Consider the following 12,879-nt stretch of genomic DNA (forward strand, 5'->3'; position numbering starts at 1 on the left):
GTGATTTGTTTTGAAACCACAAGGCAGGGACAACAACATTACAAGTCTTTCCCAGTGACAGTTCCAACTCTGAGGTCAGTGTCTACAGGTGATGATGCAGCTTAGCCTTCTGGAGAGTCTGTGTGCAAAAATCCCACCCCGGTGTGTACACGGTCTCAGTGTGTATACAGTCCTGCTGTGGTCTCACTGGCAGACACAGCTGCTTGTGTCCTAGCTCCACTAGGAGTCACCTTCTGCACATTCTCTGATCAGAAGTTGTGACATCTCCTGTCTCACCCACAGAGTTTTCAGAGATTTATGCTCCAAGGTCACTCTCAATTTCCTCAGCAGGATCTGCTGAGAATTTAGGAGTGCTGGGTATCTATTTCCTGTTGTCCTCTGTCCTCTGTGGCTTAATCCTATTTTTAATTTCTCTCTCTCTCTTTCTCTCCCTCTCTCCCCCCTCTCTCTCTCTTCCCCCTCTCTCCCCCTCCCTCCTTCTTCCCCTCCCTCCCATCTTCTCCCCTCCCCTTTGTGTGTGTGTGTCCTACCTTAGGCACTATTCACAGTTTTGAAGCAGGGTCTTTTGTTGGCCTGGCTTTCACCAGGTATGCCAGTGAGTCTGAGAGAGCGGTACCTCCTCAGTGCTGGAATTATAACTGTGCACATCATACTCAGCTTTTAATTTTTTTTTTTTACACTGGTTCTGGGGATCAAACTTGGGCCCTCATTTTTGCAAAGCCATTGCTTTACCTACAGAGACATCTCTTCAATCCATCCCTTTGTCTTTCATGCTTTTGGGGTTTCATGAATGATTCTGTGGTCACACAGCGTCATCTGTAGAGATAGATGGCTCATGTCCTCGGGCCATATATGTGTTCTCTTCTTGGGAAGCTGAGTTTTCAGATGTCTCCATATCCTGGTAGCCAACTAGCCTATTTGGATTGACGAGCCAACAGCGATGGGGGAGGGGAAATGAGGTGAGTAGAGTGTTAGTGAAGCCTTGAGGGTGGAGCAGGAGGAAAGATGTGCATAGGGCAGAGGTAGGGGTCAGATTGCAGCTTAGGTCTCTGCTGTCAGGAGCTTGGTCTTGAGGATCATTTTACTTTGGGGTCTGATGTCCTCACATCTGTAAAATATCCCGTGAGGTAAAACACCAGCCTGAATGAGAAAGCCTGGCTTTGACCCTAAAGAAGAGACTCCAGGCTGTGACTGCCCTGGAAGCACAGCAGAGGCAGGTCATCTGGACCAATGGACAGCCAGAAGGCACCACAGAGTGGTCCTTCTCCTAGGACACAAGTGACAAGCTGTGTCCAGACCCAGGGTCAATGACCCTGCTGGCCCTGACCCCCAGAACAGCAGGAGGAGCATGCACTGTCCTAGAATCTACTTACTGTCTTCTCATGCTAATGACAGAGTCGCTGTTCGTCTCTGTGTGGGGGTGATCTCATGGGCACACTGGGACAACTCATGTACGCCATCATACAGGGACGCATGGCCCAGAGCACGTTCCTGCCCGAGTGGCAGAACTGTTCACTGTGCTGGTGGTGAGTTTGAGGTCCCATGACACAGAACGCAGTACAGTGTAGGTGCAGACATGTTTCTTGGGACTAGCTTCCTACTCTATGAGGACAAACCTGTGTGAGGGCAGGCAGCATCTGTCCAGGTGTCCTTTGAAGGTTCCTACAAGAATTCTATGTCCTGAGCGACTTCTGTCTTTGACCTTGACAGAGAGGACCAGGATAGGGAGCACCGTGGGACTGGCATTCACTAATCCCCAACAGACAGAACCTGGAAAGACAGGAGCCATAGGGGTGGGAAGAGTGGAGACCTCTGACTCAGTTTCCTTCTGGGATTCCTGTAGCTTCAGGGGACAGAGGGACTTCGTGGTCTTGGAAGCTTCCCCTTTTCAGTAGAGGTTCAGAAATTACTTTTAATGGAGCTTCCTGCATCAGCACCTGTGACTGGTTGAGGAAACACATGACAAGCTTCAGAGACCAGGACACATAGGGCCCTGAGCCTAAGTGTGCAAGGAGACCGGGAGCTAATGGGCTACAACAAGACCCGTGGCTGTCATCATTCGATTTGATTACCTTTAGAATGACCGTGAATCACCTCTCCATATGTCTATGCCAGTATTTCCACAAACATTTAACTGAGGAGGATGTGGGTAGCAGCACCCTATGGGCTGGGATTAGAATTCCAAATTGAACAGCAAGACAAGTGTGGTGGCCTACACCTTGCATCCCAGCACTTGGGAGGCAGAGGCAGGTGAAACTCTGTGAGTTCAAGGCCAGCCTGTTCTACACAGTGAGTTCCAGGACACCAGGGATACACAGAGAAACCTTGTCTTGAAAAACCAAAAAAGGAAAAGAGACAGCGAGCTGAGCTGAGCACCGGCCCTGGGTTTTTCTGTCTCCTGAGAGAACACGACGTTTCCAGTTGCTTCAAGGTTTTGCCACCAGGCCTTCCCCACTGATAGAGCCTGTCCTCAAACTCAGACAAAGCAACCCCTTCTTCCTTAAGCTGCCTGGATCGGCTTACTTTGACCTGACAAGGCTTTCTGCATCTGGTCACAGGCTGGAGCCTCAGAAACACCATGAGGCTGACTCTGGAGGACACAGGCACCACCACTGCTCTCAGCTTTCATTCGGGTTCCAGTGTGTGAGAATTCTGGTAGATTTTTATGTTTTTAACAACTGTATTTCCTGAGTTGGGGCTCAGGAGTCTGCTGAAGAGAGGCCCCCAGGGAATCCCAAGATTCTCTATGATCTGATTGTCTCATCATTTATTTAAAGATTAGTAGCTAGGATAGAGTATGGACATCTAGTGTTCAGTGACAGGGCTCAGCTCATAAAAGCATTTGCCTGATGACTTGAATTTGATTTTTGGAATCTGTAAAAGTCAGATGTGGTGCACGTATCTGCCATCTGGGCACTCTTAGCACCGCTGAGGTAGAGACTAGAGAATTGTTTGGATACTAATGGGTTTGGATAGTTAATCTGCAACATATACCATAGTAGCAGAATCAAGAGAGATTCTGCCTGAAAACAAGGTGAAAGGCAATAACTGATTCCCAAAATGCACCTCTGCCCTCCATAATGCACCCTGGCATGTACATACACACTCATGCACAACAATGATAATAAAATAATAATAAATTAAAAATAAATAAAGTATGAAGTTTCTACAAAAATCATTTTTTAATTGTAAGAAAAAATAACATTGTAACTAGGACAAAAGTTTAGAAAAGAACAGTGGGTAGTGGCTGTTGAATCAGGGAGTTGGGGCTCAGGAGTCTGCTGAAGAGAAGCCCCCAGGGAATCCCAAGATGCTCTATGATCCTCAGGAGAGCAATGCCTGCCAACCAACACTACATCCTTCCACAGACCCCTGTTCCTGACAGCACTCTGCCTTGCAGGGGTGGGAGTGGGGAGATGATTCATCTGAAAGTCTTAGCTCCCTATTTTGGCCCCTGGAACCTGACATCTGGGCTTCCCGAACTCGTTTCTGTTGTGAGTCAGAAATCAGGTACGCCCCCAAGTTGTACCTGAAGCAAATCTTGGTGCAGCATCAGGCTTACACTGGAGCTCTTTGGGTGGTAGTGAGACCCTAACCTCAGAGGTTTAGCAGAAATAATGAAGCCTATGCCGATCGTCAAGAGCTGTGCGGCTGGGAATTCCCAATTTGGGGAAGAGTTGAGGAATGGATCAGATGTCTGAAGACCATAGTCAGGAGGCTGTACTCTTGTTCATGTGACCAAAAGATGCCTAAATTGTTTTCCAGCTTCCAAGGTCCTTCTTCAGTGAATCACTGTCCCCTGATCTGTACAGAGCCAAGGGTTCCATTGCCCTCAGGGAAAGGACTTTGTGCCCAGCAGACTGAACAAAGCCATGTGCTCTGCCAAGCGCGTAATGATGACTTCCATGGTGTCTGCAGTCCCAGAGGTCTCCTAGGGCTTAGAACATAAGCCCATGCTGGTGGTCTCACTCTGGACTCAACCCTGCAGGCAGCTCCCTTCAGCTTCCACTGGCCACAGACCTGGAACCACCTTACCTATACAGAGAGATAAGAGGAGAGGGAGAGAGAGGGTGAACTCCTGAACTGTGACCTGTGTATAGATAGGCACAGGCATGCACAGATGACCTACCATCTCATACACTGTGTATGTGAATGACCATGCCACCTAGCTAAGAACACTCAGCTCATTCTGACATGCCTCCTCCCAGCTGAGCCTGGGGCTAAGCCTAGGATGGACTGACTTCCAGGGCATCATTGGCCTGAAACACCCTGGATCAGAAACACAAGTTCCCAAGGTTTAAAAGAGTACTTGGAGTGGACCCTGCTGTCTTGGTTCTGTGTGGTCTCTACAATCCCTCTGAGCCCCTTTTGTGGCAGAACGCAGGCTCACCCCAAAGCAGTTGCAGGGAAGGATGCCAGGAACACCCCACCCATACATACCTCAAGTCAGGCACTGAGGTACATTCCATCTGGGGCTTCTAGGAACGACGGTGCCTGTAGTAGATAAACGTAATGAATCCGGCGACTCCCAAGATGAAGATGACAGTGATGACTCCCACAAGGGTCCCAGGCTTGCCCTCTATTGGAGAGCTCTTCGCGTGATCTGAAGTGGGTCAGTAACAGTCAGGGGTGGGGTTTCCACCACTGGTTCTTTATCCCTCACTGGCTCACAGCCCTATTCTCCCCGCTAAGAAGAGCCAAGGGTGAAGGGTCCCAGGTGGGCAGCCCTCGGCTCCATGGCATCAGGAGCGGCTGGAATGCATAACCTGGAGACAGGGTTATGACACCTACCTGGGAAGGATGTAAAGAGCGTAGTGTCTGGGACCTTGTCCTCGTTGGAAGGCTCTGCCAGAGACATACCATCAGGTTGAGTGTTGTGTGAATTCACCCACACCCACCCTCGCTGCAATTCCAGCTGCAGGAGTCCTGCTGGCTGGTTTCAGGAGGAACAAATGTCAGGCTCACCTTTAGGGGCCCATCGATTATGACCTCAGTAGTAGGCATGGTGTGAGTGTCCTCTACCAGATAGTGACTGGGGTTTGCTGGAAACTTACAGGATATAGGGAATTGGGGTACAGTTTCACCTACATAGCTGATGTGAGAGGTTGGGGGTGGCAGGGAGAGATAGCCTTAGCTGCTTCTGACCTACCCTAGATGGGCTTCTGCCCTGGACAGTGGAGACTCTTTCCACACCGCAGGACAGATTAAGTTCCTCTGAAATATCAAAATCTTTGCCTTCCCCTCTGTCCCCCTTCCTGTCTTTGAGTCACCATACGTCTCTGCCACACTCCATACACTGGCCTTGATCCCCTCCCATCTCCTTGCTCCACAGTCCTTAACTCACCTAAGATATTCAGGGTGATGTTTTTGTAGCATCTCTGGCGTCCATGCAGCTGCCACAAGTATATCCCTGTGTGGTCGTCCTGGGTGTCTTTGATCACAAGCTGTGCCAGCCCCCCTTGAACTTGGAGCTCCCACCCACGCCAAGAGAAGTTTCCTTGGGGCTTTTTATCGAAGATGGTCTTGTCCTTTCCATTGGCAGACAGCTGGATGGTGACATCGGTGAAGGTGTTAGAGATGTTACAGGTCATCACTGCAGGATTGCCTCGAGGCACAGACAGGATGCCCTCCGTGCAGATAGGGTTGTCCCAGCCTGTATGGAGAGAATGTGTTGGGAGCCGCGCCCACATTCGCCGTTACAAGATGGCGCTGACAGCTGTGTTCTAAGTGGTAAACAAATAATCTGCGCATGTGCCAAGGGTATCTTATGACTACTTGTGCTCTGCCTTCCCCGTGACGTCAACTCGGCCGATGGGCTGCAGCCAATCAGGGAGTGACACGTCCGAGGCGAAGGAGAATGCTCCTTAAGAGGGACGGGGTTTCGTTTTCTCTCTCTCTTGCTTCTTGCTCCTCTTGCTTCTTGCTCTCTTGCTTCTTTCTCTCTTGCTTCTTGCTCTCTTGCTTCTTGCACTCTGGCTCCTGAAGATGTAAGAAATAAAGCTTTGCCGCAGAAGATTCTGGTCTGTGGTGTTCTTCCTGGCCGGTCGTGAGAACGCGTCTAATAACAATTGGTGCCGAATTCCGGGACGAGAAAAAACTCGGGACTGGCGCAAGGAAGATCCCTCATTCCAGAACCAGAACTGCGGGTCGCGGTAATAAAGGTTCCCGTAAAGCAGACTGTTAAGAAGGATTCAACTGTATGAATTCAGAACTTTTCAGCTGGGGAACGAGAGTACCAGTGAGTACAGCTTTACGAGGTAAGTCTGATCTTGAACTTTCTAAGGAAATTCAAGACAGTCTATCAGAAGTAAAGTGGAATATGTTTGGCCTTGAATTTTTTCTGGTGTTAGGAGCCCTTTTGTTCCTTTTCACATGTTATCAAGTGGTTAAGATAGGGCGGATTCTAGATGAAATTCAGGACAAGCTATCAGAAGTAAAGTGGGGAGAGAGAGTAGGAACAAAGAGGAAATATGGTACACAAAATAAGTATACAGGCCTTTCCAAGGGTCTTGAACCCGAGGAAAAGTTTAGGTCAGGTAAGAATACCTGGGGAGAGATTAGAAGGAAGGAAAAGAAAAAAGAAAAGAAGAAAGATCAATTAGCGGAGGTCTCTAGGAGATACTCGTCACTAGATGAGCTCAGGGAGCCAGCTCTTAGTAGTTCTGAAGCAGATGAAGAATTCTCCTCTGAGGAAACAGACTGGGAGGAAGAAGCAGCCCATTACCAGCCAGCTAATTGGTCAAGAAAAAAGCCAAAAGCGGCTGGCGAAAGCCAGCGTACTGTTCAACCTCAGGGCAGTCGGCTTCAAGGTCCGCCCTATGCGGAGTCCCCGCCCTGCGTAGTGCGTCAGCAATGCGCAGAGAGGCAGTGCGCAGAGAGGCAGTGCGCAGACTCATTCATTCCCAGAGAGGAACAAAGGAAAATACAACAGGCATTTCCGGTCTTTGAAGGAGCCGAGGGTGGGCGTGTCCACGCTCCGGTAGAATACTTACAAATTAAAGAAATTGCCGAGTCGGTTCGTAAATACGGAACCAATGCTAATTTTACCTTGGTGCAGTTAGACAGGCTCGCTGGCATGGCACTAACTCCTGCTGACTGGCAAACGGTTGTAAAAGCCGCTCTCCCTAGTATGGGCAAATATATGGAATGGAGAGCGCTTTGGCACGAAGCTGCACAAGCGCAGGCCCGAGCAAACGCAGCTGCTTTGACTCCAGAGCAGAGAGATTGGACTTTTGACTTGTTAACGGGTCAGGGAGCTTATTCTGCTGATCAGACAAACTACCATTGGGGAGCTTATGCCCAGATTTCTTCCACGGCTATTAGGGCCTGGAAGGCGCTCTCTCGAGCAGGTGAAACCACTGGTCAGTTAACAAAGATAATCCAGGGACCTCAGGAATCCTTCTCAGATTTTGTGGCCAGAATGACAGAGGCAGCAGAGCGTATTTTTGGAGAGTCAGAGCAAGCTGCGCCTCTGATAGAACAGCTAATCTATGAGCAAGCCACAAAGGAGTGCCGAGCGGCCATAGCCCCAAGAAAGAACAAAGGCTTACAAGACTGGCTCAGGGTCTGTCGAGAGCTTGGGGGACCTCTCACCAATGCAGGCTTAGCGGCCGCCATCCTCCAATCTCAGAACCGCTCCATGAGCAGAAATGATCAGAGGACATGTTTTAATTGCGGAAAGCCTGGGCATTTTAAGAAAGATTGCAGAGCTCCAGATAAACAGGGAGGGACTCTCACTCTTTGCTCTAAGTGTGGCAAGGGTTATCATAGAGCTGACCAGTGTCGCTCTGTGAGGGATATAAAGGGCAGAGTCCTTCCCCCACCTGATAGTCAATCAACTGATGTGCCAAAAAACGGGTCATCGGGCCCTCGGTCCCAGGGCCCTCAAAGATATGGGAACCGGTTTGTCAGGACCCAGGAAGCAGTCAGAGAGGCGACCCAGGAAGACCCACAAGGGTGGACCTGCGTGCCGCCTCCGACTTCCTATTAATGCCTCAAATGAGTATTCAGCCGGTGCCAGTGGAGCCTATACCATCCTTGCCCCCGGGAACCATGGGCCTTATTCTCGGCCGGGGTTCACTCACCTTGCAGGGCTTAGTAGTCCACCCTGGAGTTATGGATTGTCAACATTCCCCTGAAATACAGGTCCTGTGCTCAAGCCCTAAAGGCGTTTTTTCTATTAGTAAAGGAGATAGGATAGCTCAGCTGCTGCTCCTCCCTGATAATACCAGGGAAAAATCTGCAGGACCTGAGATAAAGAAAATGGGCTCCTCAGGAAATGATTCTGCCTATTTGGTTGTATCTTTAAATAATAGACCTAAGCTCCGCCTTAAGATTAATGGAAAAGAGTTTGAAGGCATCCTTGATACCGGAGCAGATAAAAGTATAATTTCTACACATTGGTGGCCCAAAGCATGGCCCACCACAGAGTCATCTCATTCATTACAGGGCCTAGGATATCAATCATGTCCCACTATAAGCTCCGTTGCCTTGACGTGGGAATCCTCTGAAGGACAGCAAGGGAAATTCATACCTTATGTGCTCCCACTCCCGGTTAACCTCTGGGGAAGGGATATTATGCAGCATTTGGGCCTTATTTTGTCCAATGAAAACACCCCATCGGGAGGGTATTCAGCTAAAGCAAAAAATATCATGGCAAAGATGGGTTATAAAGAAGGAAAAGGGTTAGGACATCAAGAACAGGGAAGGATAGAGCCCATCTCACCTAATGGAAACCAAGACAGACAGGGTCTGGGTTTTCCTTAGCGGCCATTGGGGCAGCACGACCCATACCATGGAAAACAGGGGACCCAGTGTGGGTTCCTCAATGGCACCTATCCTCTGAAAAACTAGAAGCTGTGATTCAACTGGTAGAGGAACAATTAAAACTAGGCCATATTGAACCCTCTACCTCACCTTGGAATACTCCAATTTTTGTAATTAAGAAAAAGTCAGGAAAGTGGAGACTGCTCCATGACCTCAGAGCCATTAATGAGCAAATGAACTTATTTGGCCCAGTACAGAGGGGTCTCCCTGTACTTTCCGCCTTACCACGTGGCTGGAATTTAATTATTATAGATATTAAAGATTGTTTCTTTTCTATACCTTTGTGTCCAAGGGAATACTGATGTCCCTCGTCTTGGTGATGTCCAGGGCGTCAATAATAAAGAGAGAGCAGCGTTGGGGGATAATGTCGATATTTCCACTCCCAATGACGGTGATGTATAATGCTCAAGTATTCTCTTGCTTTTTTACCACTAACTAGGAACTGGGTTTAGCCTTGATTCAGACAGCCTTGGCTCTGTCTGGACAGGTCCAGACGACTGACACCATTAACACTTTGTCAGCCTCAGTGACTACAGTCATAGATAAACAGGCCTCAGCTAATGTCAAGATACAGGGAGGTCTCATGCTGGTTAATCAACTCATAGATCTTGTCCAGATACAACTAGATGTATTATGACAAATAACTCAGCTGGGATGTAAACAAAAGTTTCCGGGATTGTGTGTTATTTCCATTCAGTATGTTAAATTTACTAGGGCAGCTAATTTGTCAAAAAGTCTTTTTCAGTATATGTTACAGAATTGGACGGCTGAATTTGAACAGATCCTTCGGGAATTGAGACTTCAGGTCAACTCCACGCGCTTGGACCTGTCCCTGACCAAAGGATTACCCAATTGGATCTCCTCAGCATTTTCTTTCTTTAAAAAATGGGTGGGATTAATATTATTTGGAGATACACTTTGCTGTGGATTAGTGTTGCTTCTTTGATTGGTCTGTAAGCTTAAGGCCCAAACTAGGAGAGACAAGGTGGTTATTGCCCAGGCGCTTGCAGGACTAGAACATGGAGCTCCCCCTGATATATGGTTATCTATGCCTAGGCAATAGGTCGCTGGCCACTCAGCTCTTACATCTCACGAGGCTAGACTCATTGCATGGGATAGAGTGAGTGTGCTTCAGCAGCCCGAGAGAGTTGCACGGCTAAGCACTGCAATGGAGAGGCTCTGCGGCATATATGAGCCTATTCTAGGGAGACATGTCATCTTTCATGAAGGTTCAGTGTCCTAGTTCCCTTCCCCCAGGCAAAACGACACGGGAGCAGGTCAGGGTTGCTCTGGGTAAAAGCCTGTGAGCCTAAGAGCTAATCCTGTACATGGCTCCTTTACCTACACACTGGGGATTTGACCTCTATCTCCACTCTCATTAATATGGGTGGCCTATTTGCTCTTATTAAAAGGATAGGGGGAGATGTTGGGAGCCGCGCCCACATTCGCCGTTACAAGATGGCGCTGACAGCTGTGTTCTAAGTGGTAAACAAATAATCTGCGCATGTGCCAAGGGTATCTTATGACTACTTGTGCTCTGCCTTCCCCGTGACGTCAACTCGGCCGATGGGCTGCAGCCAATCAGGGAGTGACACGTCCGAGGCGAAGGAGAATGCTCCTTAAGAGGGACGGGGTTTCGTTTTCTCTCTCTCTTGCTTCTTGCTCCTCTTGCTTCTTGCTCTCTTGCTTCTTGCTCTCTTGCTTCTTTCTCTCTTGCTTCTTGCTCTCTTGCTTCTTGCACTCTGGCTCCTGAAGATGTAAGCAATAAAGCTTTGCCGCAGAAGATTCTGGTTTGTTGCGTCTTTCCTGGCCGGTCGTGAGAACGCGTTTAATAACAAGAATGGTCACATATGGGCAAGGTGGAGCTGTGTGCAGGACAGTTGCCGGCTGTTCTTGCAGGCCATGGGCAGAGGCAGGTGACAGGACTTCCGAAAGACAGAATGAGATATCTCACACTGATTGGATAGGATGAGATATTTCACACTGATGAAGCCAAAAATAAGCACACATTGTGTGGAAGGAACAGAATGGTGCTGATGTCACTGGAGATTTTTGATTTGGAGAGCAGTGTTGGGGGAACTCCCTGGGACTTGTTTTTCTACACCCACTCTGACTGTCCTGAGTGTCTGATGGCCAAAGGGTCCAGGTGATGCCTTGGCTGTTGGACAAGGCTGGATGTATCCAGAGGGGGTGAGCAGGCCCTCAGTTATGTGGTGCCCTCATTGCTTGGCAAAGGCACCCTCTTTTCCTTGCTGTCTGGGTGTAGTTTTGGGCAGTCCCACTGGTGATCTAGCGTTAGCTCCGAGCATTGCTGGACCTTTGTTGCCAGCCACCCTCAGAGGTACACAGTTCACACTCCTGTATCCCAGGGGACACAAGTCCTCCTGCCCATCCTTGGTACTGAGTCTGCTGGGTGGCAGTAATCATCTGGCGCTAACCTTAGTTCGTCCTTCCTACCCTGTGCATCCTCCCCTCTGACAGAAGACCCAGACCTACTTTTATTCTGAGCATTCAGGGAGACCACCAGGAGCAGGATGCTGAACAGCCAGAGGGTAGGGATAGCAGGCACTGAAGGGCAGGTCATCATGGCCGGCTGGTGGGACAGGAGGCCTTAGGAGACCGTTGTACCCTCTAGCTGTCTGGAAACACTCCCTAAAAGGAAAGCACAGAGGTCAGAGGCCCGTGGAGGCTGCTGCAGAGCCTGGTGGGAGTAGTCCTAGCCTGACCTGGGGTATGTAGTTCCTGCCTGAATAACTGAGCTTCTGTGAGACTCTGAGCCACCGGTGCCCACCCTCCTCCTGACCAGTACTTGGTGAGGTGTCAGTGGCTGTGGCATGTTGTGCAATTCTCCTATAGAGCTTTCCACAGAACTAGCAACCGCCCTGATAGCACTTATGGGAATGGAGTCATGGCAGAGAGAACATGTTAAATCACTTGTTACTTATCTATCTATCTATCTATCTATCTATCTATCTATCTATCTAGACAGTATTTTGCTACGTAGCTTGGGGTGACCTTAATTTGTATCTCCTTGGCTCAACCTCCCAAGCACTGGGATTATAGGCAGGTACTACCATACTTGAGTGATTTATAGAAAGAAATATTGACCAGAAAGCACAAAGGATTTCCATATACCACTCACTATCTGACTCAACATCGAATTTTTCTTGTTGCTGATTCCTTCCTTCCTTTCTGTCTTTTTTCTGTCTTTCTTTCTTTTTGAGATGAAGCTCTGACTGGCTTGGAACTTGCTTTGTAGCCTATCCTGGCCTGCTGGGATAAAGGGCATGTTCCACCATTCCCAGCTCCTATACCTTACATCAGCTTGCATGCAATCAGTCACAGTAACAGACTTACAGGGTAAACCCTCAGTGCCCAGTATCCATAGTCCACACAGGGTTCCTTCTTAGTTTAGACAAACCCATCCAGAGGTGCAGCACCCAATCTTAGGTTATGTGACTGGAAATCCAAAGTCTCAAATTCCTGCCCTACTCTCTGCTCAACCTACATCTCCACCCTCACTCACACTGCTGCTGCTTCAGCTGCAACCTGTCTCCAAACTCCTGTGAGCAGACTGGGCCAGGTAAGGGGGGAATCCCCCTCCAGCAGCCATTTTCCAAGCTGTTCCAGGGTGACAGCTATCACCTTGAAATTGGGTTTGGGTTATGTGCTTCCAGGACTGTAGTAGGAGAATCTCTGAGTTTAGGACAATAGGTGTTATTTTTAATCTTATTTTAAAAGCTTTTTCCAGACAAGCAGGTAGAGGAATTTTAATCCACCAACATGGCTGCTCTGACAAGGAATCACATTCAAAGACCCTCTAGGTCTGTGTGATCTGGATGGAATACAGACAGGCCTTTAATCCCAGGAGATAGGCAAGCAGATCTCTGAGTTCAAGGCCAGCCTGGTATAGAGCAAGTTTAAGGTAAAGAAAAGCTTAGGTCTAGGTGTTGTGGTACATGCCTTTAATCCCAGCACCCAGGAGACAGATGCAGGCAGATCTCTGAGTTTGCCAGTCAGTTTGGTTGAGTTGGCAGAGAATCGGTGCAGGGG

At 48.8% G+C, this 12,879-nt stretch overlaps 1 protein-coding gene across 5 annotated transcripts in view; it reads right to left on the reverse strand.

Annotated features, from left to right (window-relative positions):
- Positions 1 to 3,151: 3,151 nt before the first annotated feature.
- Sectm1a (secreted and transmembrane 1A) overlaps positions 3,152 to 12,879 on the reverse strand; it is a 29,759-nt gene continuing 20,031 nt past the window's right edge. For 3 of the 5 annotated variants that reach the window (XM_006532750.4, XM_006532748.4, XM_017314413.1), the window contains exons 2-6: positions 11,323 to 11,478; positions 5,345 to 5,653; positions 4,792 to 4,845; positions 4,441 to 4,603; positions 3,152 to 4,035 (exon numbers count right to left, since the gene is read on the reverse strand). In XM_006532750.4, the coding sequence (XP_006532813.1) occupies positions 4,479 to 4,603; positions 4,792 to 4,845; positions 5,345 to 5,653; positions 11,323 to 11,413 (579 nt within the window). In that variant the 5' untranslated portion in view covers positions 11,414 to 11,478 and the 3' untranslated portion in view covers positions 3,152 to 4,035; positions 4,441 to 4,478. The remainder of the gene's footprint in view (positions 4,036 to 4,440; positions 4,604 to 4,791; positions 4,846 to 5,344; positions 5,654 to 11,322; positions 11,479 to 12,879) is intronic. The other 2 variants (XM_017314414.1, NM_145373.2) reach the window with 2 other exon arrangements.

This window comes from Mus musculus, chromosome 11 (assembly GCF_000001635.26).
Source record: "Mus musculus strain C57BL/6J chromosome 11, GRCm38.p6 C57BL/6J".
NCBI lineage: Eukaryota > Metazoa > Chordata > Mammalia > Rodentia > Muridae > Mus > Mus musculus.